Source organism: Ornithodoros turicata, chromosome 7 (assembly GCF_037126465.1).
Source record: "Ornithodoros turicata isolate Travis chromosome 7, ASM3712646v1, whole genome shotgun sequence".
NCBI lineage: Eukaryota > Metazoa > Arthropoda > Arachnida > Ixodida > Argasidae > Ornithodoros > Ornithodoros turicata.
In genome coordinates, this window is record NC_088207.1 from 25,460,043 (window position 1) to 25,486,350 (window position 26,308).

The window sequence follows — 26,308 nt, forward strand, 5'->3', positions numbered from 1 at the left end:
GTACCAGCGCCTCGTAGTACTATCGATGGTTGAGATGACTACTCATTTGACTATTTGTAAGCTGGACACAGTCCAAACCCGCTTGCTGCCAAAAATGAAAATGAATCACTGCTCCTAGTTGTATTATCAGTCTAATGAGATACCTTTACATAAGTTACACTGTAGATAACGAAAACCGGACGGGGACTTCTGAGAAAAAAAAAGAGTATGTGGATTGTTTTGAGCTATGTGCGCGTGGTTAAAATTATTCAGAGCAGTCGCATAAGCTGTCAAACTATAAGAAGTCTATGTTACTGATACAGTGATACGCGTTTGTGACATTCAAGGGCCACTAATTCTTCCTCAGAAATGCCAACTTTATAGCAGTGCAGACGTATACTACGATATTTCATATTTCATGAGCTTCATATTTGATTTCCCATCGCATTTCTTTTTTCTCTGACAGGTAACTATCAATCACGAGTGAAACGGGATCGTCGACCTCATGCGAAAAACGAGAATTCACAAGGTATTGTTTCCTATGAATATACTTTTAAATTGCGAAGAGCTAAACGATAGTTTGCATGAGCGAAACGCGAACTCAGAAAGTTTGGTTTTCAAAAGAAACCCGCTTAGATGTTAAATTTGGAGTGAAGAAGCTATTGATAGTTTGCAGGAGACAACGCGAATTCAGAAAGTTTCGTTCTCAAAAGAAACATGCTAAAATTTTAAATTCCCAGTGCTAAAATTTATTACTCGCACTGAGCGAACTGCTCATAGTTTGCTGGAGCGAAAGGCGAATTCAGAAGGTTCCACTTTCAAAAGCAACATGCTAAAATTTTAAATTAGGAGTGAATAAGAAAAGAAAAAAAAAAGCTATGGATAATTTGCAGGAGCGAAACGCGAATTCAGAAAGTTTCGTTCTCAAAGGAAACCAATTGGTGTCAATTTCTCCATGTTTTCCTTTTTTATACTCACTCACTTCTCAACTTTTAAATTCGGAGTGGCGAAATTGTTGATAGGTTGCAGGAGCAAAGCTAATATTTAATTTCGGATTGAGCATACCATTCATAGTTTGCAGGAGCAGAACGCGAACTCAAAAGAATTCAAAAGAACATACTACTGGCAGCTTGCTGGAGCGAAACGCAAATTTCGCATAAAGCTTCGTTTTATAACAGTAATGGGAAGACGGTTACAGGAGCAACTTTTATTTAAAACGTTAAAAGGAAGATTTTCGTGCAGAGCCTGCAGCACTTCATCAGCTCACTTCATCAGTTAACCTGATGAGTCTTGTTTTCAACGTTTTAAATAAAAGTTGCTCCTAACCGTCTTCCTATTATTGTTGTAAAACGAAACTTTCTGCGAAATTTGCGTTTCGCTACATAGAAACGCGTATTTTGGACATCGCCTTGTTATCTGTTTTGTCGAAAGTTTCGTTAAATTCGGGGTGAATAGAGTATTGATGTGCCATTCCACGCCAAATGATCCAGAGGTGCCATTCGACTCCCCTCTCCCTTCTCTGGATTTTTTTTTTTTTTTGTTCTTTATGACTCGGAAAACAACAAAACATAGGTCATGAGACAATTGATGTTCTGAGGCTGGAACACATATGGAAAGGACAATTACATACAAAGCCTCAAGCCTCATCTTTCATCAAAACATAGGTATTTGCTGACGAAATTGAACTCAATGGGATGCAGATCCACTCAAAGGTGCGGTGCTTAGTGGAAACCTATGTCGCTTTAAGCAGACATTATGGGGGGGGGGGGGGGGGGGGGGGGGGGGGAGGCACGTACGGCACGGAGCATGTTAGAAAGCGTCTTATTTGATAGGGGAATTCATTTTACCATATTAAGCAATTTGCATCATCGCACTCGACGGGCTGAACGCTTGTGGCATGCACGCAATTCGCAAAGTCCGTGCAAGTTTACGGATTTTTTTTGCAATAAAAAAATTATCTGAAATTTCTTCCTCAAAAATTTTTGCCGAATTTTTTGCCGAAAAACTTCCATAGGAGTTCTATGAAATCGTGAGCGCCCTCCGACTCCGTATCGCTGTCAGTCACCCAAGCAGCACAATGCACTGAAAGTCGAGTGCAATAGGGGTGAACAGTATGTGTCTTATCAATGTTCTTTAGTTTCACGAGCCTGTTCAAGGCTTTCCACCTACCCGTCCACCCCTATTGCACCCGACTTTCAGTACATTGTGCTGCTTGGGTCAGTCAGATGTCAGCCACTCCAAAGTAGGGCTGTGCGAATAGTGATTTTTGGGTTCGAATATCGAATACGAATCGAATAGTAAAATCTTCGAATAGTAGCGAATCGAATAATGTCGAATACCACAAAAAAATGTGTGCTTATTGCTGAATAGTAAGCAAAAGCTTGCATTGAAACCTGGTGCTCAGTTGTAGTTTGTGAGACTGACTGCGAACTATATACACATATTTCACTGATGAATACGTTTGTGCTAGAATTGTCCTGAAAATTGTAATTCCAGAGATAAAGTAGCTGGCTGTGTGATTAAATCCCTCTTTCTATGGCGTCATAGCTGGTCCAGCCAAAGCTCAAAATAATTAAACTAACTTAAACATCCCTGCCAACATTTGCTAAAATATTTCTCAAAAGTGGCAATTTTCAGTGATCCCTCAAATCGCACTTTTAAACCATGCCTGCAACCCTGCGGCACTGGCAGAAGTGTAAACTAGGCTTCGCCTGATGCTCGGAGACATGAAGCGAAGCCAACTTGCAGGATATCGTCAAGTCCGCACGCACAAAACGGTAAAGTAAGCTTCACCTAACACTCAGAAGCATGACGTGAAGCCACCTTGCAGAATATATTTGAGGCACAGAATTGTAAAGTAGGCTTCACCAAACGCTCAGAGGCATGAGTTGAAGCCAGCTTGCGGAATTTCGAATATATTCGAGTATTCGGTGCAATGTTATTCGGTTCGAATAGGAGTAGCGCGGTACCGTTATTAGGTATGAATATCGAATATTTCGAATATTCGCACACCCCTACTCCGAAGGAATCAGGCGATTGGCTTATCATGTTTTCGGAGACGTTATTGATATTCCGGTTCACCCGACAGTTGGACAACCGATAGCCAAAAACAAAGGATAGTATCGAATGCTTTCGCCCATCACTACGAGGAGGCATCGAGCGGGCTATCTTTGGAGTAGGACGTCCCTCAGCGATCTATGCAAAACATTTTCTTGCACCGCAATTTAATTATGTAAATACTGCCACCTTCCATCGCCGTCCAACGTCGGGAGCAGAGCCTCTCCGCCCTCTCCGCACTCCTGTTGGTTGGAATATCACATAAAGAGAAGTTCCAAGAAGCACGGTCGCGAGAGCAAGGTTATCGCAGAACGTTGTTGACTGTGTCGCGTCTGTGGAAGTTCGAGTCACGTGATCGAGTCACGAGTTGTAGATCGAGTCACGTGAACAAGCGATACGAAAGCGAGAATACCCCGCCGCATTCGCAAGCTTGCTTTCACTCGACGGGAGCGACCAGGAGCTATGCCGAAAACGCCGCTGAAACTGGGCTACTGGCAAATCCGCGGACTCGGGCAATCGATACGATACCTCCTCAACTACGCCGGTGCCGATTATGTCGAGAGAACGTACACCTTCGGAGATAAATTCACCCGTGACGACTGGCTCAAAGAGAAGTTCACTCTCGGTCTAGACTTTCCCAACATTCCATACTTGATCGACGGCGACGTGCGACTGACGCAGAGTCTGGCTATCCTTCGTTACCTCGCCCGCAAGTACGGCTTGATGCCGCAGTCTGACGACGACTGGCTCCGGGCCAGCGTCATCGAACAGCAGGTAAATGACATGCTGTGGGAGAACGTCCGTTTGTGCTACGATCCTTCGTACGACAATGACAAGAAGGAGGCGTTCCTCAAGACTTTCTACAGCGACCGCCTGCCGGCGTTGGTGAAGTTTTTGGGCGACCGGAAGTTCTTCGCGGGTGATCAGCTGTCGTACGTCGACTTTCTGGCGTATGAAATGTTCGATCAACACAGGACCCTGTGGCCCGAGGAGCGCAAGGCGTTGGAAAAATACCCGACAGTTGTGGAGTACCTGAAGAGGATGGAGTCGTTGCCCCGTTTTAAGGCTTATCTCTCGTCTGATAAATTCATGGATTGGCCCGTCTGGAGCGAGATGTCCGCGTACGGTGGACCCAAGATGGCAAAGCCGGCATAGTTTGCTTTTTTTATTTCATTCTTGCTCCTTCCGCCGAGTTGCGGCTGCGTTCGCGAAGGTAATAAAGGCGTTTGGACAAAGAACCACTTATGGTTGCGTGCTATCGTTACTGAACTATGAAAGACACAATTGCTGACCAGCGAAATTTCTTCGCGGTCCTTGTGGTTCACCGGCAGTGGTTTATCCAAAATTTTCGTCCTTGGGCGAGGCTGTTGGGCTCCGCAAGAGGATGTATTCACATGCTTTTAACGAAATATTGTGCAATCTCACAAAATTTTAGGGGTCTCCTCCAGATTTTTGGGGTGTTTCGGGGTTGTAGGGGGATCTGGATAAATTACTATTCACGGGTCACAGGAAAGTCTTTTGGGACACCGCCACAGCACAACCGTCAGGAATGGGGGGATACAGAAAAAAAAACAGATAAAAAACATTGAAGGCTACGTTCATAATTTGCGGAAAACTCAACATTTCGGATAGCTGTTGTCACGTAGTGATAAACAGGTTGGTTGTTTTTCACAATCTCAGAGAACCAGCTTGAAAAGGCACCATGCAGCATTTTCATAAGTAAAACTTAAAACAAATAGCATATGACTCAGCAATGAGGAATGGTGCTTGTCCAAAACGGGACCTTGGATTCTGCGGCTTTATTCAGCCATGAGCTATTGTATGCCATTTCCGTCTTTCAAGAGGTAGAAAAAAGAAGAAAAAGGCAATAAGAAACTAAATAATGTAAAAACCCCGAGACTAGGGAACACGAAGGGACAGACACAACACGTGTCTGTCCCTTCGTGTTCCCTAGTCTCGGGGTTTTTACATTATGCATCATCTTCACCAGCTCGCTTGCTTCCTAGCCATTTTTTCAAAGAAACTAAAGTCTTCAAGAAAATGTCGTAGGTAGCGGCATCAGGCGGCACTGGATAACACTAGGCCTTCCATTGGAAATAATGCATGTACATGTAACGTGTGTATACGATACGTTGAGCTGATCTCTACGAGGTGGCGTCACATGCAATGTTGCAAGCATGAACGGCTCTGTGCTTCACTCGCAGCAGAGTGGCAGAGTCAGGGACGAAATCAGATCAGTCCCTCTGTCCTCCGGATTATACAACGCGACCTCTGACCATCATGGTTCCGGTTTTAGGCTACTGGGACATCCGTGGCTTGGCTGAAGCCATTCGCTATTTGCTTGCATATGCTGGAGTGGAGTATCAAGATAAACGGTAGGGATCCTCTATTTATTTACTTTTTTCTGTTTAGGTAATGCAGACTACTGATGGGCGATAGTCATCCAAACACTATCGATAGTAGTATCGATGGTTGAGATGACTACTCATTTAAGTATCGATAGTTTTGTTCAAAACTATGGATGGTTTCACCTATCGATAGTAAGCTGGACACAGACCAAACCCGCTTGCTGCAAAGATGCAGAAGTCGCTGCTTCGAGTTATTTATCAATCTAATCAAATACCTTTATTTATAGTTGCACAGCAGATATCTTTCAAATAGTTTCGCATCGTTAGCATGAAAAAAAAAAACAAAAAAAAACGATTACATAAAATAGAGGAGCCGAAAAACGGACGGGAACTTCTGTTCTGCTTAATCCAAACAAAGCAGAAAAAGAGATTTCGTGAATTGTTGTGCGCTACGCGTATGGTTAATATTATTCAGAGCAGCCGCATACGCTGTCAAACTAACTAGTTTATGTTACTGTCACAGTATAATACGGGTTTGTGACAACCAAGGGCCACTAATTCCTCCTCAAAAATGCCAACTTTATAGAAGTGTGTAGATGTATACTCCGATAGTTCATATTTCGTGAACTTCATATTTTATTTTTATGATAATGTTTCTTTCTTCCGAACCGTCCAGCGCTGTGAGCACCAGCAAATTTTTAGGCTCTCAATTGTATCATTTTTTTAAGGCACATTTTGAACAGTAAAGTGGACAAGTGTTGTAGTGTGAACCATGACTCCGTCGGTTTATATGGGACTACATCCGCAGGTAGAGTTTTCCTATACCTGATGACAATAGGCACCCTCATCATATGGGAAGACGAGAGCAATACGAGGCAAAAGGATGAATTCTTGGAGTCCTTCCAGGATCGCTTTGCAAGATGCAGTGTCACAGTCACTTCTAACCAATTTTACGCTTCCGTTGCCACTGCCTGGGCTCCAATAAGCGCTTGATTGGTGGCCATCGAGGGATGGATGTACTCGTCCAAGGCCGACGAAGAGTGGCTGACTGACTGTCGCATATCCCAAGCAGCACAATGTACTGAAAGTCGAGTGCAATAGGGGTGGACGGTATGTGTCTTATCAATGTTCTTTAGTTTCACGAGTCTGTTCAAGGCCTTCCACCTACCCGACCACCCCTATTGCACCCGACTTTCAGTACATTTTGCTGCTTGGGATACGTGTAGGGTTGCCACCTTTCAGAGTGAAAAATACCGGCTGAGGGAGAGGAGGTAGAATAGAGGGAAAGGACGAAAGGCTCGTGGGAGAGGGAAAGTGGGTGAGGAACGTTGTAGCTGGCTCGACACAACCACCAACAGCTTTGCACAACCACTGCTCTTATCCCCTCTGAACACAAGACAATGATAACAATGATAATAATAATCACAATGAATAATAATGATAATGATTAATTAAGAAAACAACTGGTGACTGCGGAGTTGGATCTGTGCTCCAGATTTATTCAAGCTGCAGTCGAATGTTGAAGGCAAAACCCCCATAGAAGCCCCTATGAAAGGTCTTGGGCCACAAATACCGGCAAAAGGCTGCCGGTATCACCCTTCTACCGGCAACCGGCAGAGAGCGCAAATAACCGGCCGTGCCGGTATAATACCGGCCTGGTGGCAACCCTAGATACGTGTGCGAACAGGCACACACGAGAAAAACGGGGGGAAAAAGAAAAAGGTGTGGCATGGAAGCTTTATCTGTGGCATCCCTCGGAGATCGCTTTACGCTAAGCTGGCACTTATCTTACACAATTAAACGGAAGTTATGTTAAGCAACCGTTTGTTGCTAAACGCAGTTTTTTTCTTTCTTTCTCTTTTTTTTTTTTTTTGCTGCGTAATTCTTTTAATACAAAAAGCTATGAGAGCAACTGGGGTGCCGTTTGTGCAGGTGGGTTACGGGGCCTGTTGATGTTCTCTGGAAGAGAGTCTGTAACCACAACATGATTAATTACCTAAAATTCATTACCTCTTTAATTAGGACTGCATGACCTTCGCCATCAGAGGCAATTATATGGGCTGCAAAGTGGTGGTGCTCCCTCATAAGATGTGGGTAACGTCACGGCTAGCGCTCTGAGGGAACGTGCGTCCTGGGCCGACTTCAAAGGGAACTGTGCCGACGTATGTCTGACAGCGTCTGAGGAAAGCCAGGAAAAACCCCAGACAGCACAGCCGGCACCGGGATCCCAGTCTGGTTGGTTTAGCCAGCAGATGAGCTTCTACTCCAATCATCTCCATCGCTGCAGAGCACGTGACCCTCTGACGTGGTATAATAAACGCTGCCTTCCTGCGCTTCTCATGCGTGCAGTTTCGGTTTCGGCGTACTTGCTGATCAAGATTCGGCGCTAGACATTTCGATGCACGTGCTCGTTCAAGGATTTTTTTCGTCGTGCTGAAGACTGGGAGGGGGGGGGGGGGGTTCGAATCCTACCACCAGCTGTGCTGTCTGAGGTTTTCTCTCGTTTTTCCGACGAATGTCGGCGCAGTTCCCCGTGAAGTCGGCCCACGACGCATACTAAACCCCCCCGTCCCCACTCCTCCTGCTGTCCTCTCTCCATCTGTACGCCTCTCATCGCCAGAGTTGCTTCGCGGCTGTAACACGGAATCAAAAACAAAATCCGTCGTTGCAGCACAAGGCGGGTGCTGGTGGACACAATATTAATGGAACAGCTGCAGACGAACAAAAAGAAGAAAAAGTTTGCCGTTGCTTCCAAACGCTGTTTACGCCTATCACCCTACGCGTCCGGCTGAACTATACTACACGCACTATGCCCAGCAACGCTCTGCCCTAAACGCGCTATAATACTAACCTTTTGGACAAGCTTGGAGAACGACGAATTTGACTTTTGAAATACGTTGGAGGCGTATCATCAAGTGCGTCGGAGAGTCCGCAAAGAAGAGAGCTCCGTCAGAAACGACTCGAATGTACGTTTGCCAAACGCTCATCCAAAGTTGCCGACTTTTCCAGCGTCTCAATGGCCAACGACACAAGATCTGTGGGGTCGTGTTAAGGAAAGACCGTACGCCCTCGAACACTTTAAAAATACATAACATTACAAACTTAGCGAAGGACAACACAACGAACGGCAGCTGTGCGGCAGACAACATTTGTTGGGCACCCAAGAGGGAGGAATTCGTGAAAAATGTGAGACGAGTCGCCCGAATGCCATGCCATGTTTTCACGTACAAACAACGGACCATATATATTGTGCCTCCTTAGAAGGGCACTGCAGTGCAAATTTCTTTCGCGCTGTGAAAGATGCCGTTACCCTGAAACCAACATTAAAGGAATGGGACTCATCCGTTGCGTCGTCCGCGATTTATGAGCGATAAAAAAAATAATAAAACACTTCACCCTTTCCCGGCTCCTCTCTCTCTCTCCAGGCCAGTGCGTAGCGGGCTCTCATTGGTCTCCTAAAAAACGATTTCTCCAATCAACGCGGGAGATCGTTTAAGGAGACCAATACGAGGCCTCTCCGCATTGTTGCGCCTCTGAAGAGCGAGAGGGACTGAGAAAGCGCAAACTGCGATTTCTTCTTCGCTCATATAAGTCAAGGACGACGCAACCAATTAACCATTTTGTGTTGTTTTCAAGATAACGGCATCTTTCATTCTCCGAGGAGGCATTTTTGGACTTTAGTGCCCTTTTTAAGATAAAAGAGCAATGCCAGTGAGCCTTCTTATCGATACCCCTCCATAAAGAAAGCCTTCTGGGTGACATTAAGATAGGATAAGCGTCCCACAGAGATGCCCATGAAAGAACGCTGGAAGAAATGTCTCGCCGTCCTCGTCCGCAAACTATTTGGAATTTGTTGCGAACATAAATATCGTTCCTTCGCTTTTCCACGGGAGAAATCATAATTCCTAGCTCTGCGTAAGGAGAAAACTGTGTTTATGAGCGATGACACAGTGGTCGAGCGGCTGGTGCTATATGAACTGGACACGCACATGCAGAGCCTGTAGACATCTTTTGTACGCCCAGTAGATGACCATTTGTCCCACTTTTCCCACATCCACGGAACGTCCCACTAACTCAACTAATGGACATTCGAAAATGGTTAAAAATTGGAATGTTCGCTGTAGCATATTTTAAAAGCGATAAAACCCCCGTGCCGGGAAACAAGTCAAAGGACGACACAACACACAAGCACAGGCCGACGAACAAGGATTTATTATTGTCAAACCTGCTATACTTATATATATCCTGAACCAACAACGCCCTCTTCCGCAAGGTTCCTTATCACACCCTCAGCCTGCCTAGTGGCTTTGTTTGAACCTTCCAAAAACTCGACTGGAGCAGTTAGCAGCACTAAGGCACACTCACGCACCTGGACCCTGCATTTTTCATACGTAAAGCTTCGCGATATAATAAAGCACCGCCCTTATTACTCTTATATAAAATTATATATATATAAATAATAAATAAATATAAAATTTTATATATATATAAAATAAAATATATATGGTCGCTCTTAGCGCGCTCTCAGGTTTCCGGACGGCCGAGGAGAGAATCAGCGTCTCGGCCTTGCATCACAACCGACGCTCTATGGGAATCCCCATACATTTTTCAACTCCCGTAGCGCCGCGAAAACTTGGTTGATCTCCGTACAACTGCTTTTAAATGAAAGACGATGCTTAGATCTAGTGCGTGATCGAAGCAGATTTTGCGTTTTAGACTCAGAAATTTTTATATCGTCGTCGAAAGGTTTGGGAAAAGCTATATTCGAGATTCCGCTCTCTTACAAAATAGAGCCGCCCAAAATCGAAAATCGGGCTCGATCACGCACTAGTAAAACATATCAAGAACCAATACCAACAAAAAGATTTCATCTATGTTAAGCCGTTGGCTCGGCACACGAGTTTTTGTCAGGTATGGTCATCCGTGGAGTACGCCGCTTCAGAATGGGCAGCGCAGTGCTGCCATCTCCCATCGAGTGTGTCGTCACAAGCAACAACAATCTGACCGCTGGAAATGCAATACCGCTGCACGTGGCCGGAAGACGACGAGGCCGACGTTGACCATGACGCGGGAGCACGAGCACGGGCAGCGTAGCCCAGCTCCAAATTTTGTTTGTTTGTTCAACGATGCTCATTTTCTCGGGGGATAGTAGATGAAACTTATTTATCTTGGAATTCCCAGTCGCAGCCACAGAAATGTGGAAGGATCATGCTTGTAAAAAAAAATAGTGGCGCTGGATAGGTTATACAGTGAAATCTTTTCTTTTACACTGGATGCCGGAAACATGACAGCGCTTTTAGCACTCATCCAGTAGGATGTCAACGGGAAGGGGGGACAACTTTAAGTGCGGTCCCCTAGACTCTAAGCATTTGGAATTTCGGGCGATGGATGGAGCTGGTTGGAGCAGATTTCAGACACGTCCATACCGTTTAGTGTACAATAAAGTACAGCGGACAATGCTGATCTGTACTTGGGCGAAGAGTGGGGCCGTGGTTAGTGACGACCAAGATGAGCACAACAGATCCGAATTATATACCCGACCAAACTGGAAACCTCCATTCGCACTTTACGTTCTAAGCAGCTGCATGGACCACGCACACATATTTTTGTCCTCTACCCTGCTTTTCTTCCCTTTTCGTCTTCTGTTTTGCCTTTCTCCTCCGTCTCCTCCTCCACTGATGTCCAAGGATGTGGGAATCTCTAAGCAAGCCTCTTTGCAGTCTTATTTCATTTCCGTTGACTGTGGAAGTAAATGAAGCTTTTTGCACCACCACAACGTGGTCTGAAATTTGTAAGCCCAGGGTGAGAGGAAATAAAGAAAACAGGTTGCGGTTTCGTTTCGCAATTTCCGCGTAATGTCGGTAGGCTATAACATGCCGACACCAACTTGTTTCAACCGCGTCGTGTCCAACCTAGGTTTTTTTGTGCTACGAGAGATTTCGTTTATTATATGCGCAAGCATTGCAGAAATCACACGAAACGACTGGTGACTAACCCTTCGCCCGACAACAACAGAGCACGGAACAGCAGCAGATCGACGAAGAAGTTCAGGAGACAGCTGGACAGCCTGTGCGCATTCAAAAGCCGCGCCACTAATTGTTCCGTCTGGCCGAGCGCGATATGCGTGTTTACAGTATTGGACTTGGGTGAGCACGAGCGGTCATATGTTTGCACAAGATTTCGCTTGACCCGTCGCGCGCCAAGAGAAAACGAAAATAACACAGAAAGAGGACGTTACATCAGCGGTACTGCATATCCAAGCAAGCGCCATAATGTTGTGAAGCGGTGACTGCGCAAACCATTTCGCTCGCTGCGCCATCCCTTGACTGTAGACGACGAAGTGCCGGCTATGATGCATCGCCTTAAGCACGAGCCATATGCACTCTAAGTAAACTGTTCCCCTGCCTCAACTCATAGTACCATTTTTCGATACTCCCGGGCCTGATGGGGCGGAGAAAAGTCGGTTCGTGCAGGGCTCTACCATGTACGCCACCATGTTATTGTTCGCGTCCTTACCGTCGCGGGTTACGAACCCGCGACCTTGGGTTCAGTAGGCGGACAAAGGAGAAATGACTTTTCATTCCAATCCAGGTACGGCTTCGGCAGTGCGCCAAACTGGACATGTGAGGAATGGTTGGCCGAGAAATACAACCTAGGTCTCGATTTCCCAAACCTGCCCTATTACGTGGATGACGACGTGAAACTGACGCAGAGCTTGGCGATCCTCAAGTATTTAGGCCGTAAGCACGGGCTTGCTCCAGAAACACCGGAAGAGCAGCGTCGGGTGGACGTCGCGGAGATGCAGGTGATTTCCTTTGTTTAGAACGGACACGAATCTCGTGTCTTGGGAATCCTACCCAATTTGTGCCTTTGCAATCCACATGTCTTTTATTGCATTCTCAAGGGCTCGAAAGCGTTATTTTTTTAAGTTAGGTTCAAGTTCTGGTTCAAGGTTATCGGTTCGGTTCGGGTTCAGCGCAACCAAAATAACGGTTTGAACAGATATCGGTTCGAACCGGTTTACGTGTGCTATGTTAATCAGTGTACCACACGTGAAAGGTAACATTCAGTTTCCGGCGATCCCAAGCAGCACAATGTACTGAAAGTCGAGTGCAATAGGGGTGGACGTGTCTTATCAATGTTCTTTACTTTCACGAGTCTCTTCAAGGCCTTCCACCTACCCGTCCACCCCTATTGCACTCGACTTTCAGTACTTTTTGCTGCTTGGGATCGCTTGCTCCTTCTTCCTTCCTCTTACACCCGCACCTCTACACTTCATAGGTACAAAGAACCATGCATTTCACATCAGATCATCCTTTACTGTACCGAAAATTGTGGGAAATGGCGTACATCATACCACAGAACTCCAGTGCGAAAAGCTATCGCCAATTTCCAAATAAAAAAAGAGGTCGCGTCTCTTCGATCGGCGTCTAGTTGGTGCCAGAGCTCGACGCTCTGCACCATGCCCTGGACCACACGCCAACCTCTTTCCCATGATCGCTAGTTGTCCGCGTTGCTTGTGGATGTCACTGTGAACTATTAAAATTTAAAGAGGGATATTAAACGGAAGGCTAAAGGTAGGTTAAGGTAAAATTTACGTCGCCTTCACACTGCGACGCTGCATGAAAGGAAGCAGCCGAGGCAACAATGCAAAGCGTATAGCCGTCGTGTAGCAAATCTTTCTTTTACACCCCACTCTCTCTATACAGGGTGTCCCAGCAAACGTGTCATTGAATTATAATAAAAAAACTACACCACCTAGAGTCATGCGGTCAATGGCATTTGTTCTTACTGGGTTTTTGCCACCTTTGCCACAAATTTTGAAGGGACACCATAATGCAAAAACAAGTTCACTTCAAATTACGTCACACGCTACGTTAATTTTCTACTTACCATAATCAAAAACTTCATTCCGTCATGGAGCTACAATCGAAATTATACCGGACTCTTTCTTGCTTCGCTAAGCTAAGCAGTGAACGTTGTTCCAACTCGTGCATCGGTGTTTTTAGCCCACGACCTACTAGATTATAGCGACTATGTCATGCGGACCCCTTCCCAGCGCCCCATTTGGAGGCTAGCGGTGGCGCTACTCATCAGCACAGTTATTGCTTTCTCAATTTCTACAGTACCCTGTACTTTTGCTTACCTTAGTATTTTTGTACAAGCGGTGGATGTCCCACGAGAGGTGCTTCCTTCTAAAGTTGACTATCATTATCATTCCACGCGTTTTCATAGGAACTGTTGCTGTCGTCTATGGTGTGCGTTCACGAATGTTTTGCGGACGATCTACCGAACGGATTTTTGTTCTGAAAACGGCTACGATATCGGGTCACCGAAAGGAACAGATGTTCTCATTGGGACAACTTCGTAGCTTTTGTAATGAGAAGTTAATTAGTCATTTGACGGTCGAGCAACATATGTCCCAAGAACGTCCGCCGGCCCAGAGATGATAGAAGTGAAAACAGCATGGCTATAACGATTAGTTCCTTTTATGGAAAACCTGTATCGCCTAAAAAAAAGACACCCTGTATATAGTATATCAATGGAATCGGAGACCATAAGGTTCCTTGCCTGTTCGAAAGAAATTAGGTGGAATTAGCCGTGTAGTAACTACAGTTGGAAGTAACCTGCCTTCAAATGCACTGCCGTTTTCCCAATCCAGGAATTATACAAATGTTTGCATCTCATACGCAGCGCAGCCCATTTGCTGAGTCTGGCCCATATAGGAAATAGAACTGGAAAGTAGCTAAGCTACTTTAATGTGGCACCGTGTGCCAGGGCAAAGTGCACTTTTTGACGAATCGAAGACAGTTATTATAGGCACGCATTTTCTTTGTGAATCCCCAATACTTTGTCTGTTTCAGGCTTTCGACTTGATAATGTCAAATCTCCGTCTGTGCTACGACCCGGCATACAACGATGAAAAACGCAAGGTCTTTCTGGAGGCATTCCAAGAGAAGGCTGATCAGTTCTCTCGATTCCTTGACGGTCACGCCTTCATTGCCGGGGACCGTGTCACCTACGCTGACTTCCTTCTGTACGAAGCCCTGGAAGGCATCCGCGCCATAGATCCCGGTGTCCTCAAGAACCACCCAGTCTTGCAGCGTTACACAGAACGAGTGGCGGCTGGCTTCCAAGAGTACCTGCAGTCGTCGCGCTTCAAGTCGTGGCCAATCTGGAGCCCTTTCGCTAAAGATCTCGGGCCACAGCACGCCAGAAGGGATTAAAACATTAGGAAATAGCGTTCTCTTTGTTCCGCGCCAGTTGGAGAAAATCCTGTACGATTCATAGGAACCGACTGCCAATTACCGTACATATAGCATTTTACACATCTTTCATATTTCTAACGTGTGGAACACGACAGCCTGACTTCGTTCAAGTGACTTATACTTGGTCGCTTCTGTTTGTCTGTCGAATACCACGGGGAATCCCGGAACAGATTCATCTTCAAGACGTTTTCACCTTGGTCTTTATGTCTTGCGATGGGGCCGATGCTGGGGTGGATTGCCGTTGCTTGGTCGGATTTGTCGCTCGGAATCGAGAAAAAAGTGTTGCTGGATTGCTGTAATTCATGAAAGAAAGCAAGGAAATGATGCGGTTGCTCAGCAAACTCCTTTGAGACACTGTCAAAGCAGAACCGCCACCGAGGGAAGTATTCAATTGTGCTTTTTTTTTTTTTTTTGCAGACAACGTTCATAACTTGCAGAAAAACTCAACATTTCGGAGAGCGAGATATGCTGTTACGTAGTGATGAATATGTTGGTTGTACCTCACAATCTCAGAGAACCAGCTTGAAAAGGCACCATGCAGTATTTTAATAAATAAAACGTAAAACAAATAGCATATGACTCAGCAATGCGGAATTGTCCTTGTCCAGAACGGGACCTTGGACTGGGCGGCTTTATTCAGCCACGTGCTATTGTAGGTTAGAGTCACTAGATAGGGTGTCACTAGAGTCACTAGTTAGTAGTGATGGCCACTAACTACTTCGCGATGGAGTAGTTTAACTAGTAGCTCAGCTACTTTTCAGGGGAGGTAGTTAAAACTACCTCTTTAACTATTGCAATGTATTTTAACTACATCTATAACTACTTAACGTTGTCCATCAACACCAATCCCATTCTATAGCGTTCTTGGACACCTAAATATGAATCACAAGCTGTGATAAAAGTGAAGATTTAGTACACATGCACGGCACAATGGCTCTGCACCTCCGTTCTCATCAAACAAGTAGCTCAAGGTAAAAGTCGGAAGCACAATCCGTAAAGCTTGCAGCAAAATCGGTAGTAGTTGGTGCCTGCAACCTAACTACTATAGTTAACTACTGGAAATAGTAGTTTAACTAGTAGTTGCTACTACATTTCTGCAAGTAATTCATAACTACTTTTTAACTACAACCAGGTAGTTTAAGTAGTAGTTTAACAGCAGTGACTATTATATGCCATTTCCGTCTTTCAAGTTCAGGTTGAAGAAAAAAAAAACAGTAATAAGAAAATGTAGGCAGCGGCATCAAGCGGCACTGAATAACATTAAGCCGTCCGTTGCAAACAATGCATGGATATGTAGCGTGTGTATACGATAAGTTGAGCTGATCTTTACGAGGTGGCGTCACATTCAACGTTGCAAGCATGAAAGGCAAGGCAGGAACAGCTCTGTGCTGCACTGGCAGCAGAGTCGGGGACGAAATCAGATCAGGCCTTCCATCCTCCGGCTTCTACAACGCGACCTCTGACAGCCATGGTCCCGGTTTTAGGTTACTGGGACATCCGTGGCTTGGCTCAAGCCATTCGCTATTTGCTTGCACATGCTGGAGTGGAGTATCAAGATAAACGGTAGGGATCCTTTACTTTTTTTTCTGTTTAGGTAATGCAGACGCCATGGTTGCTACCCACTCGTGAATCTGGGGGGAGGGGAGTCCACTTGTCCTGACCGCCTTTTAGCCTCTGTCATTGCAGAACATGTAGTACAGTGGACTCTCGTTAATATGACCCCCGATAATCTGACATACGCGCTTTACAACCATACTCCTGGGGAACAATGCAGTGAAGCCTCTGCAAATTCCTCCCCGTTAATATGACAATTCTGCACTATGACCAAAATTTTCGGGAACGACCATGGTCATAATAACGAGTGTTCACTGTATATGCTGTGCAAGGCTATACCCCGCGCCCCCCTCAGAAAAATCCTGGATCCGCCCCTTACGCCTCCGCCCCCTCGATCCTCAGATCAGTTAACGAGGGTTCTCGAAGTGATTTGTTCAGGGTCCGTATTTAAAACTCGAGTGTTGCTTGCGTGAGGAGGGAATGTCAAGGTCGCTGTCTTTCAGATTCGTGTGCTAAACCGCTGAGTTATCAATAGTTATCAATACGTACTGTGCATATATTTTCGCTATGTGGACGAACCGTCCAGCGCTGTAAGCACCAGAAAGTTTTTAGGCTCTCAAATCGTATTCTTTTGTCTTCTGGAGGCGCATTTTGAACAGTAGAGAAGACAAGCGTTGTAGTGTGAACCATGACTCCGTCAGTTTAAATGGGACTACATCCGCAGGATGTGGTTCTTGGTAGGATGTAGTTCTAGTTCTTGGTGCTTCAGGTAGTACTTGATGACAATAGTCACCCTCATCAAACGGGAAGACCAGAGCAATACATGGCAAAAGGAGGAATTCTTGGAGTCCTTCCAGGAGTGCCTCGAAATATGTGGTTGTCAGTCATTTCTAACCAATTTCCTGCTTCGTTGCCTCTGCCTGGGCTCCAATAAGCGCTTAATTGGTGGCGAACGAGGGATGGATGTACTACTCGTGGAAGGCCGACGAAGGATGTCTGGGTGATTGTGCGAACAGACACACGCGAGAAAAACGAGGAAAAAAAGAAAAAGGTGTGGCATGGAAGCTTTATCTGTGACGGCCCTCGGCGACCGCTTTACGCTAATCTGGCACCTATATTACACAATGCAATGAAAGCTGTGAACTGAAAGTTGCTGGAAAGTTGTGCAACGAGTTGCAATGAAACCGTTTGTTGCTAAGCGCAGTTCTTCTTTGTTTTTTGCTGCATCATTTTTTTAATACAAAAAAGATAAGAGAGCAACTGTGATGCCGTTTTTGCAGGTGGGTTACACGGGTGTGTGGATGTTCTATGGAAGAGACTATGCAACTACATCGTGACTAATTACGTAAAATTCATTAATTACCCCTCTAATTAGGAGCGCATGACCTTCGCCATCAGAGGCAATTATCTGGGCCGCAAAGCGGTGGTGGTGTTGCTGCCTCATAAGAGGTCGGCAAGATCACGAGTACCGCTCTGGGGGAACGTACACGTCCTGAGTCGACTTCAAAGGGAACTGTGCCAATGTATGTCTGACACCGTCTGAGGAGAAGTCAGGAAAGACCCCAGACAGCACAGCCGGCACCGGGATTCGAACCCGGCCTGGGTTGGGACAAAAGTTTACGGAACAAGCGAGCGGCGTACTTTTTCTTCGGTGCGACACCCTAGCGGCTGCAGGAAGCGGGTGAGTTCACTGTTTCGGAGGGGTGGAAGGGTACGCTGTTAGCGACACACAGCGGTAGCTTCCACTTCCCAAACACAACCAGGCGATACCGGAACTACCACTGTGTCTCTGGCATCGCACGCTTGCACCCCTCCGAAGCAATGAACTCACCCGCTTCCGCCAGCCGCTAGGGTGTCGCACCGAAGAAAAAGTACGACGCTCGCGTGTTCCGTAAACTTTTGTCCCAACCTGTACCTACCAGTCTGCTCGGTCTGGCAGCATATCAGCTTCTACTCCAATCATTTCCATCGCTGCACAGCACGTGACCCTCTGTTTCTTCCGAAGACTTTCCAGAAGAATGGCAGAACAGTTCCACCTGAAGTTTGCCCACGACACATGCTAACCCCCTGACCCCACTTCTTCTGCTCCCCCCTCTCTCCATCTGTACTCCGCTCATCGCCACATTTGCTTCGCGGCTCTAACACGGGATCAAAAAATAAACAAAATCCGCCGTTGCAGCACAAAGCGGATGGTGGCGGACACAATATTAATGGAACAGCTGCAGACGAACAAAAAGACGCGTGTCCTGTACGTGCGTCCACGCATGATGACTTCGAATAGTAACACGCCGCGTTCAATGTACCAAGTGCAATGTCGTCGCGGGAGATCACTCGAGGAGACCAGTACAAGGCCTTTCCGCATTGTCCCGCCTCTGGAGAGCGAGAGGGACATGGAAAGCGCAAATTGCGATTTCTTGAAAGAACTGATGTTCTGAGGCTGGAACAACATAGAAGGGACAAATACATACAAAGCAAGTATGTATTTGTCCCTTCTATGTTGTTCCAGCCTCAAAACATCAGTTCTTTCATGTTCATCCGTTGCCGCCTGCGTCGATCCCGTCGTATGAATGCGTGTGTGTGTGTGTGTGTGCAAAAATGTAAGAGTGAAAGGAGGATGAGTGAGAGAGAGTGGCTGGTTTGTCCCTTCAGATGACGCACCCTGGAAGTCACTGAGAAGGCGTGTTAGCTTAGCTCAATTGGTAGAGCCCTGGACCGGCAATTCAGAAGATGTGGATTCGAGTCCTACAGCTGGCTAACCTTTTCAGTGACTTTCATCTTTCATGCGATTTCGTTTTCGCTTATAAGTCATGAACGAAGCAACCAATTAATCCCTTTCCTTTTGTGTTGTTTTCAAGGTAACTGAGTCTTTCGTTCTCCGAGGAGGCATTTTTGCACTTTGGTGCCTTTTTAAGACAAAATAGCAATGCCAGTGAGCCTTCTTATCTATACCTCTTCGTAAAGAAAGCCTTTTGGGTGACCTTAAGATACGATAAACGTCCCACAGAGACGCCCATGAACAAACGTTGGAAGAAACGTCACGCAGTCCTCGTCCGCAAATTATCCCAAGCAGCACAATGTACTGAAAGTCGAGTGCAATAGGGTTGGACGGGTAGGTGGAAGGCCTTGAACAGACTTGTGAAACTAAAGAACATTGATAAGACACACACCGGCCACCCCCATTGCACTCGACTTTCAGTACATTGTGCTGCTTGGGTTTTTTCCTTGCCATATCGTCGCGGCTCTCTCATGCTGAATTCAAACGGAAGTGTCAGCTTTTAGTCCGTTGCGTAACTCGTACCAGCACCGAAGAGGAACGACAATTTCATTTCCTCTTAGTTCATTGTTCAAGTTCATTGTTGTTGCGGCTGGCACTATCATCAATGCGCATAGAAGCCAAGATGCGGTACCCGGCGTGATAAGATGTCTGCGTGATTTCGAGTGGAGCGAACCATAGGGGGGTATATCTTTATACATATCTATGGGTACATGCATTGGTGGCCAAGCAGTGTCAGACGTGCATTGTCATTCAGACATGCGATAACACACCACCGAACGCGTTTCAAAATGAACCCCCCCCCCCCCCCCCAAAAAAAGCTCACTTTCTGGTTTCGTCACTGATTTTCCTTTCCCACACTTCAGCCAATAAAGTTTTCCTACCTGCGGAAGGCAAAATCTCACATGGGACTTTAATTGAGGAACTGCAACATCTGTTGTAATTGTCTGTTTTTGTGTTGTTGTAAATTCCCGTGTGACCTATAGCCACCGGCGACTATACCTCCAAGTATGGGTAAACAGTATTGTAAATACACTAAAATAAAATTCACTCAGTGTTCTCTACTTCTTCGCCGCCTCGTGTGTCGGTGACCTTTTGCATTCCTACCCACTGCTTGGATTTGGGAATATACACGTCTTCGATTCTGGTATTTAGTTCTGCTCCAAAATCTCTGGTCCAACGAAGTCGCGTTTGATCAAATCATTGCCACTCGCAGACGCCGCCACTCGCATCGCCACAGCACTCGCAGACGCCAAATTGTCCATATCTTACATTTCATTTAGTAACAACTCTTGATATAAACCTGATATCGACGATGTCATCATTTAATTACGTAGTCTGTATATCCATGCTTAATAGCTACGAGTCCGCGACCCATACCCGTTTCCCTTGCTAGAGCCTGCGAAGTAGCGTTTGGTCAAATCGTCAAACAACAAACAAACAACAAACAAATGGTCAAACAAACTGGAGACAAGATCACACACAAGTCGCTCTGTTCCCCCTGTCTCCCACTCCTTCCTGCTGTCCTCTCTCCATCTGTCGACGTCTGTACGCCGCTCATAGCCAGTTGCTTCGCGGCGCTAACACGATTTTTTTTAAGTCTCTCTGTTGTTGTCTCGTGCTTGTTCTTTGGTCGCTTGTGGATTTACACCAACCAGCCCAATCTACAGTGAACCCTCGTTATTATGACCATGGTCGTTCCCGAAAATTTTGGTCATAATGCGGAATTGTCATATTAACGGGGGGATTTGCAGAGGTTTCACTGCATTGTTCCCCGGGAGCATGGTCGTAAAGGGCGTATGTCAGATTATCGGGGGTCATATTAACGAGGGTTCACTGTATATACTTCAGACATTTTGCCAAATCGTCGCCCAAGTGGCACTCACTGGCGCCAAATTGTCAGATTCCTCTATTTTAGCTCATAATAACTCTTGATACCAACTTGATACTGATGGTATCATCATAAAATTACGTAGTATGTGTATCGTCTGCGGACCGTAGCTGCTGTCCTTGCTGCACCCTTAGAACTCGCATTTAGCCAATTTGTCGTCCAGAAGGCTAAGGCGCCAACCTGCCAATTTCATCCGGCAATCTCCCGATATTTGGAAAGTCTCATGCTCGGTCCCACAGTTATACATCACGTCTTATACCCCTGTTACACGGGCAGCTTTAACCGCTATTACGCTTAACAGCAGTTAGCCGACCAAACCGCTGTTACCTTGAACCACGGTTCGCTGCTGTTACACACAAATCAGTCAGACCGTTGACGGAGGTCACGTGGTTTTCTGGTGGTTTCCTATCTCGTGCATTTAATGCCGTCTTACTCAATTGATTTTGTTGTTAGCTCGCAATTGATTGACGATGTTTGCTGCGTGTTCTTATAGGATCCTCAGTGTTATTGTCTGCATGATATTTTTCTTTGTGCATCCTTAATTTTGTGAGTTAATATCAAGTGGTGCACTGAAAGTAGACGTGCGGACGTTGCAACTGAGCGTGAAAAACCCCATTAATAGCGATAAAAGCGCACACAAAATGACACAAACGCTTGTCATTATGTCTGCTCTTTTATCACCTTTAGCATGAACTTCTACCGACAGGCCCAATGTTATGTTCTTAAAGGGGTTGGGGCACTTTCATAGATGTGTTTCATTATATCTCGGGCGCATTGTGCTGCACGCCAGAATACTGAAGAAAAAAGAATTATCCTTCTACGTCTCGTACTTGGCGAGAAACAGGCCCACGAACACACTTCCGAGCACAGCGCAGACGTCACAGAGTTCAGAGTTGCGTACACTCCCATTGGTAGCCCTAAGCCGTAGCCGTTCTCGTGCGTTGCCTCACTGGGAGCGGCGAGGGCTGTGACGTCAGAGTCGCGTGAGTTTCTGTATACTCGCGAGTCTTATTTTCTCCACTTCTGTTGCCCTCTTCTCTGTGAAATTTTCAATGGAGGTTCACACCGGCACAAAGAACCGTCTTTACGTTTAGCTGGCGTAACCTGGGATGATCTGTCGCAACCCCTTTGAAAAACGATGGCGTAGAGCAAGCCTTTGCATGACAGCGCAGATCAGGATGACGAAAATGAAACCGTGAACCATGTACGGCCCTTTACCGGGAGGCAGCCCAGCATTCAACGGTTCAACTGATGGCCAATCTCCCTTACCTCAGTTCGGAGGGGTGTGCCACCAAGATATCTTCCTCACACTTATCAATGTAAGTCAGCTCTCCCAGCAAAACCCAGCAAGTCTTCAGCAAGCGTCCGAACGTCAGCGATTCAGCGAGCCACTTCTTCTTCTTCTTCTTCTTCGTCTTTCTCCGCGAGCCACAGAACGTGCCAAAACATTCTCTACTTTATTTTCCTCGCTTCCCAAAAGTCGGACGCTTTGCTAACCATGGTAATGGCGCTGTCATACCAGGCTGAATGAACACAATAAACGTGATCTCCGTTCAGCTGAATGCACAATTGGAGCTTTCTTGAGTACTCCTAAAATGCTATGACGGACAACAAAGAAATAATTATATCAAAAATAAGGACAGCAGCAAATGTAATGGGCCGAAATCGGAAAGCGCGGGCAAATGTACGGTAGGTAAATGTGCTAAGAGGACCGGGTAACACTGCAAATTTTCTATGTATCGCTTCATTGTGTTCATGATGTAATGACGTATTACGTTTTTTACTGAACAAAAAACTCTAAGGCAACGTATTTAGTGTCATTTTATTATATCTCCCGCATCAGTTTCGCTTTTGAACGCGGCGCTCCAACGCCCGATGCATCCTGACACGAAGGGAGCCTAAGCCTAACGACGTCGGTATAGTCTAATGCAAATGCATGGGATCAGATTTTCTGCACCTTGTAACTCCCATCGTATTGACGGTAGAACATTGAAGGTGAGCTCAAATAAAACGTTTGACAGAACTACAGCACTGTGCCAAATTTCGTTGTGATTGTTATTATGTGCAATTTTAATGACGTTTTGAAATTTGTCCGGAAATCTTCTCACACCCTGTATATTTTGGGTCTGACCGTTTTCGGATTAAATCCATTATCCGTCAGGTGAGCCGTTGAGTACTTCGCAAGCAACACCAACAGTCACCGGAAGACAGGCGAGGTGCAAAACAGGGCAGGGCGGAGCCGTTGGACCGGAAGCTGGCAGCTGTGGTGGCGTAGCCAGACGAGGGGGTAGGGGTTCGGGATCTCAACCCCCACCCCACCCCACCCCACCCCACCCCACCCCACCCCAAAGTCATACCTTTGGTAGCGCAGTTGCGAGAGGGAAGACGAGGGCGAAATCCTCTTCTTCGTGCAAACTTCCCTTACAGCTCTTCCCGAAATATTTTTCTGGCTACGCTACTGCATGGGCAGTTGGTTTCGGAATTGATGTTTTATGAAAAAAGAAAAAAAAAAAACAACAAGAAAACGCGAACAAATCTTGTGAAACTTTTCTGGTGTTTTCTTCTCGAAGACGCCTCGTTTAACGCCCTCTACGGCAAATGGTGTGTCTAAGGGACTTGTGCCCTGCACGCCACCAAGTTGTTCGCGTCTTCGGCCGGATTATAAACCCGCGACCTTGGGTTCAGCAGGCGGACAAAGGAGAAATGACTTTTCATTCCAATCCAGGTATGGCTTCGGCAGTGCTCCAAACTGGAACCGTGACGAATGGTTGGCCGAGAAATACAACCTGGGTCTAGACTTCCCAAATCTGCCCTATTACGTGGATGACGACGTGAAACTGACGCAGAGCTTGGCGATCCTCAAGTATTTAGGCCGTAAGCACGGGCTTGCTCCAGAAACATCGGAAGAGCAGCGCCGGGTGGACGTCGCAGAGATGCAGGTGATTTCCTTCGTTTAGAGCGGACACGAATCTCGTGTCTTGGGAATCCTACCCAATTTGTGCAATCCACATGTCTTGCACTGCACTCTCTCAGTATATTGTTTCAGTCTTGTGCCCTCAGACTGAATTCAATGACTGTTCATTTTTCACTCTTATTTCAATCTTAATTATAATTGTAATGAAGTGTTCCTACCCGTTTTATGCCTTCTCTCAGCGTAATCACAGTTACTAGGACATTGGCATTGTTTTTTACTTATTGTCGGGATGTTGTTTATTACTGCTTGTACTGAAACAATACAGGGTGTTTCCTTTTATCTGCAACAAATTTTCATGAAAAGGGAAGTTGCCTTAGGGCGGGTTTACTTTTGGCATTCGATTACTCGACGGGGCTGCTACTAGGAAACCAAGTTTTTTGCTCAATTAGTGAACTAATTAACAAAGATATTTCAATCAACTGTTTTTAATTATTGACTTTAGGGAGCACATTGCAATTGCAATATTAAAGCCTGGTCACCACATGATCCGCACGAACCACTGATGAAGCACTAAAGTAGTCTGAGCGCGTGCTATAGACCTGAGTATTTCAACGTCGCTCTTTTTGTGATCACTTTCTGTTTCCAGCGGACGGTCGAGGTGAAATACTTGGGTCTATAGCACGCGCTGAGCTTTAGTGCTTCATCAGTGGTTCGAACGGTTCATGTTGTTCAGGGTTTCTCCCTTTTGTACCTGATCCTCGTTTCCAATGGAAATGAAATAAAAGGCATACATACATACATGTGATGATCAGGCTTTAATATCGCAATTGCAATGTACCCCCTAAAGTCAATAATTGTTAATTAGTCCCCCAACTGAGGAAAAAATTGGTTTCCTAGTAGCAGCCCCGTCGACCAATCGAATGCCAAAAGTAAAACCGCCCTAATGAAACGCCCCATTTTATTAAAATTTGTCGCAGATAAAAGGAAACACCCTGTATATGTATTGGGAGGGAGCAGACGATGGCACGTACGGCTTTCAAGTTAATGGTCAATTTTCCAGACTTGTGCCCGTTACTCGAAAAAAGTAATTGATTACCGTTACCGCTACTTCTGTGGAAAAAGCAGTTGATAACCATTACCAATTACTCGACTTCAAATGTAATTGAGTAACGAGTCCATATAGGAAGGTCCTCCATTTATAACACTGTATAACTATACGCTTGGACAGCACAAGCGGGAAAATTATTTTTGTCAGAAGTAGAGAACCTATTTTAATGTGGTAACTAATGTAGCACCGTGCGCCAGGGCAAAATGCACTTTTTGACGAATCGAAGACAGTTATTATAGACACGCATTTTCTTCCAATGTGAATCCCCAAGACCTTGTCTCTGTTTCAGGCTTTCGACGTGATGATGTCAAATGTCCGTCTGTGCTACGACCCGGCATACAACGATGAAAAACGCAAAGTCTTTCTGGAGGCATTCCAAGAGAAGGCTGATCAGTTTTCTCGATTCCTTGACGGCCACGCCTTCATTGCCGGGGACCGTGTCACCTACGCTGACTTCCTTCTGTATGAAACCCTGGAAGGCATCCGAGCCTTGGATCCCGGTGTCCTCAAGAACCACCCAGTCTTGCAGCGTTACACAGAACGAGTGTCGGCTGGCTTCCATGAGTACCTGCAGTCGTCGCGCTTCAAGCCGTGGCCAATCTGGAGCGGTTTCGCTCAAGATCTCGGGCCACAGCACGCGAGAAGGGATTAAAACATTAGGAAATAGGCGTTCTCTTTGTTTCGCGCCAGTTGGAGAAAATCCTGTACGATTCATACAAACTGGCTGCCAATTATCGAAATTGTGGCGTTATATAGAGTGTTTACGTGTTTTTGTATATTTCTAACGCGTGGAACACGACAGCCTGTACACAAGTGATCTATGGAACAAGATACCTATACTTGATCGCTTCTGTTTGTCTATCGAATACCATGGGGAATCCCGGAACGAATTCGTGTTCAAGACGTTTTCACCTTGGTCTTTATGACTTGCGATAGAGGTCGATATAATATAGGAGCGGATCGCCGTTTCTTGGTCTGATTTTTCTCTCGGAATCGGGGAAACAAGTCTGGCTGGATTGTTGCAATGCATGAAAGAAAGCAAGGAAAAGGTTTTCCCTGAGCGCACCCAGTCCGGTTGCACAGGAAACTCTTTTGTGACACCGTCACAGCAGAACTGTCACTGAGGGGGGGGGGGATGAAAAGAACAAGCCAACAAACAAAGAACATTGAAGATTATAGTCTTCAATATTCTTTGTTTTTCCACACGTTCATAACTTGAGGAAAACTCAACATTTCGGAGAGCGAGACAAGCTGTTGCGAAATGATAACTATGTTGGTTGTTCTTCACAATCGCAGAGTACCAGCCTGAAAAGGCACCATGCAGTATTTTCGTAAATAAAACATAAAACAAATAACATATGACTGAGCAATAAGGAATGGTGCTTGTCCAAAACGGAACCCTGGACTCGGCGGCT

General features: G+C 45.8%; 3 protein-coding genes and 1 long non-coding RNA gene across 4 annotated transcripts; 3 read left to right on the top strand and 1 right to left on the bottom strand.

Moving 5' to 3' along the window:
- Nucleotides 1-3,434: 3,434 nt before the first annotated feature.
- LOC135399720 (glutathione S-transferase Mu 1-like) lies at nucleotides 3,435-4,277 on the top strand. The gene has a single exon (XM_064631461.1). It carries the CDS (start codon nucleotides 3,499-3,501, stop codon nucleotides 4,189-4,191), a length of 693 nt encoding a protein of 230 aa, XP_064487531.1. The 5' UTR covers nucleotides 3,435-3,498; the 3' UTR covers nucleotides 4,192-4,277.
- A 957-nt stretch (nucleotides 4,278-5,234) lies between these two features.
- LOC135400683 (glutathione S-transferase Mu 2-like) lies at nucleotides 5,235-14,845 on the top strand. Its single transcript, XM_064632521.1, has 3 exons — nucleotides 5,235-5,411; nucleotides 11,976-12,189; nucleotides 14,249-14,845. The coding sequence occupies exons 1-3, from the start codon at nucleotides 5,317-5,319 to the stop codon at nucleotides 14,609-14,611; spliced, it is 672 nt and encodes a 223-aa protein (XP_064488591.1). The 5' UTR covers nucleotides 5,235-5,316; the 3' UTR covers nucleotides 14,612-14,845.
- On the bottom strand, nucleotides 14,608-22,347 carry LOC135400684 (uncharacterized). The gene is made up of 2 exons (XR_010424630.1): nucleotides 22,141-22,347; nucleotides 14,608-14,946 (listed from the first exon to the last, which is right to left on the bottom strand). It is a non-coding gene; the product is annotated as an uncharacterized LOC135400684 (long non-coding RNA).
- On the top strand, nucleotides 16,031-25,737 carry LOC135400682 (glutathione S-transferase Mu 1-like). Its single transcript, XM_064632520.1, has 3 exons — nucleotides 16,031-16,216; nucleotides 23,597-23,810; nucleotides 25,183-25,737. The coding sequence occupies exons 1-3, from the start codon at nucleotides 16,122-16,124 to the stop codon at nucleotides 25,543-25,545; spliced, it is 672 nt and encodes a 223-aa protein (XP_064488590.1). The 5' UTR covers nucleotides 16,031-16,121; the 3' UTR covers nucleotides 25,546-25,737.
- The last annotated feature ends 571 nt before the right edge of the window (nucleotides 25,738-26,308 follow it).

What these genes read in the sequence shown, in the direction of transcription:
- LOC135400683 (XM_064632521.1), top strand. Translation starts at nt 5,317, where the DNA reads ATGGTTCCGGTTTTAGGCTACTGGGACATCCGTGGCTTGGCTGAAGCC. An exon ending in GTGGAGTATCAAGATAAACG is followed by an intron (nt 5,412 to 11,975) that starts GTAGGGATCCTC and finishes ATTCCAATCCAG; the next exon opens with GTACGGCTTCGGCAGTGCGC. An exon ending in TGGACGTCGCGGAGATGCAG is followed by an intron (nt 12,190 to 14,248) that starts GTGATTTCCTTT and finishes TGTCTGTTTCAG; the next exon opens with GCTTTCGACTTGATAATGTC.
- LOC135400682 (XM_064632520.1), top strand. Translation starts at nt 16,122, where the DNA reads ATGGTCCCGGTTTTAGGTTACTGGGACATCCGTGGCTTGGCTCAAGCC. An exon ending in GTGGAGTATCAAGATAAACG is followed by an intron (nt 16,217 to 23,596) that starts GTAGGGATCCTT and finishes ATTCCAATCCAG; the next exon opens with GTATGGCTTCGGCAGTGCTC. An exon ending in TGGACGTCGCAGAGATGCAG is followed by an intron (nt 23,811 to 25,182) that starts GTGATTTCCTTC and finishes TCTCTGTTTCAG; the next exon opens with GCTTTCGACGTGATGATGTC.
- LOC135399720 (XM_064631461.1), top strand. Translation starts at nt 3,499, where the DNA reads ATGCCGAAAACGCCGCTGAAACTGGGCTACTGGCAAATCCGCGGACTC.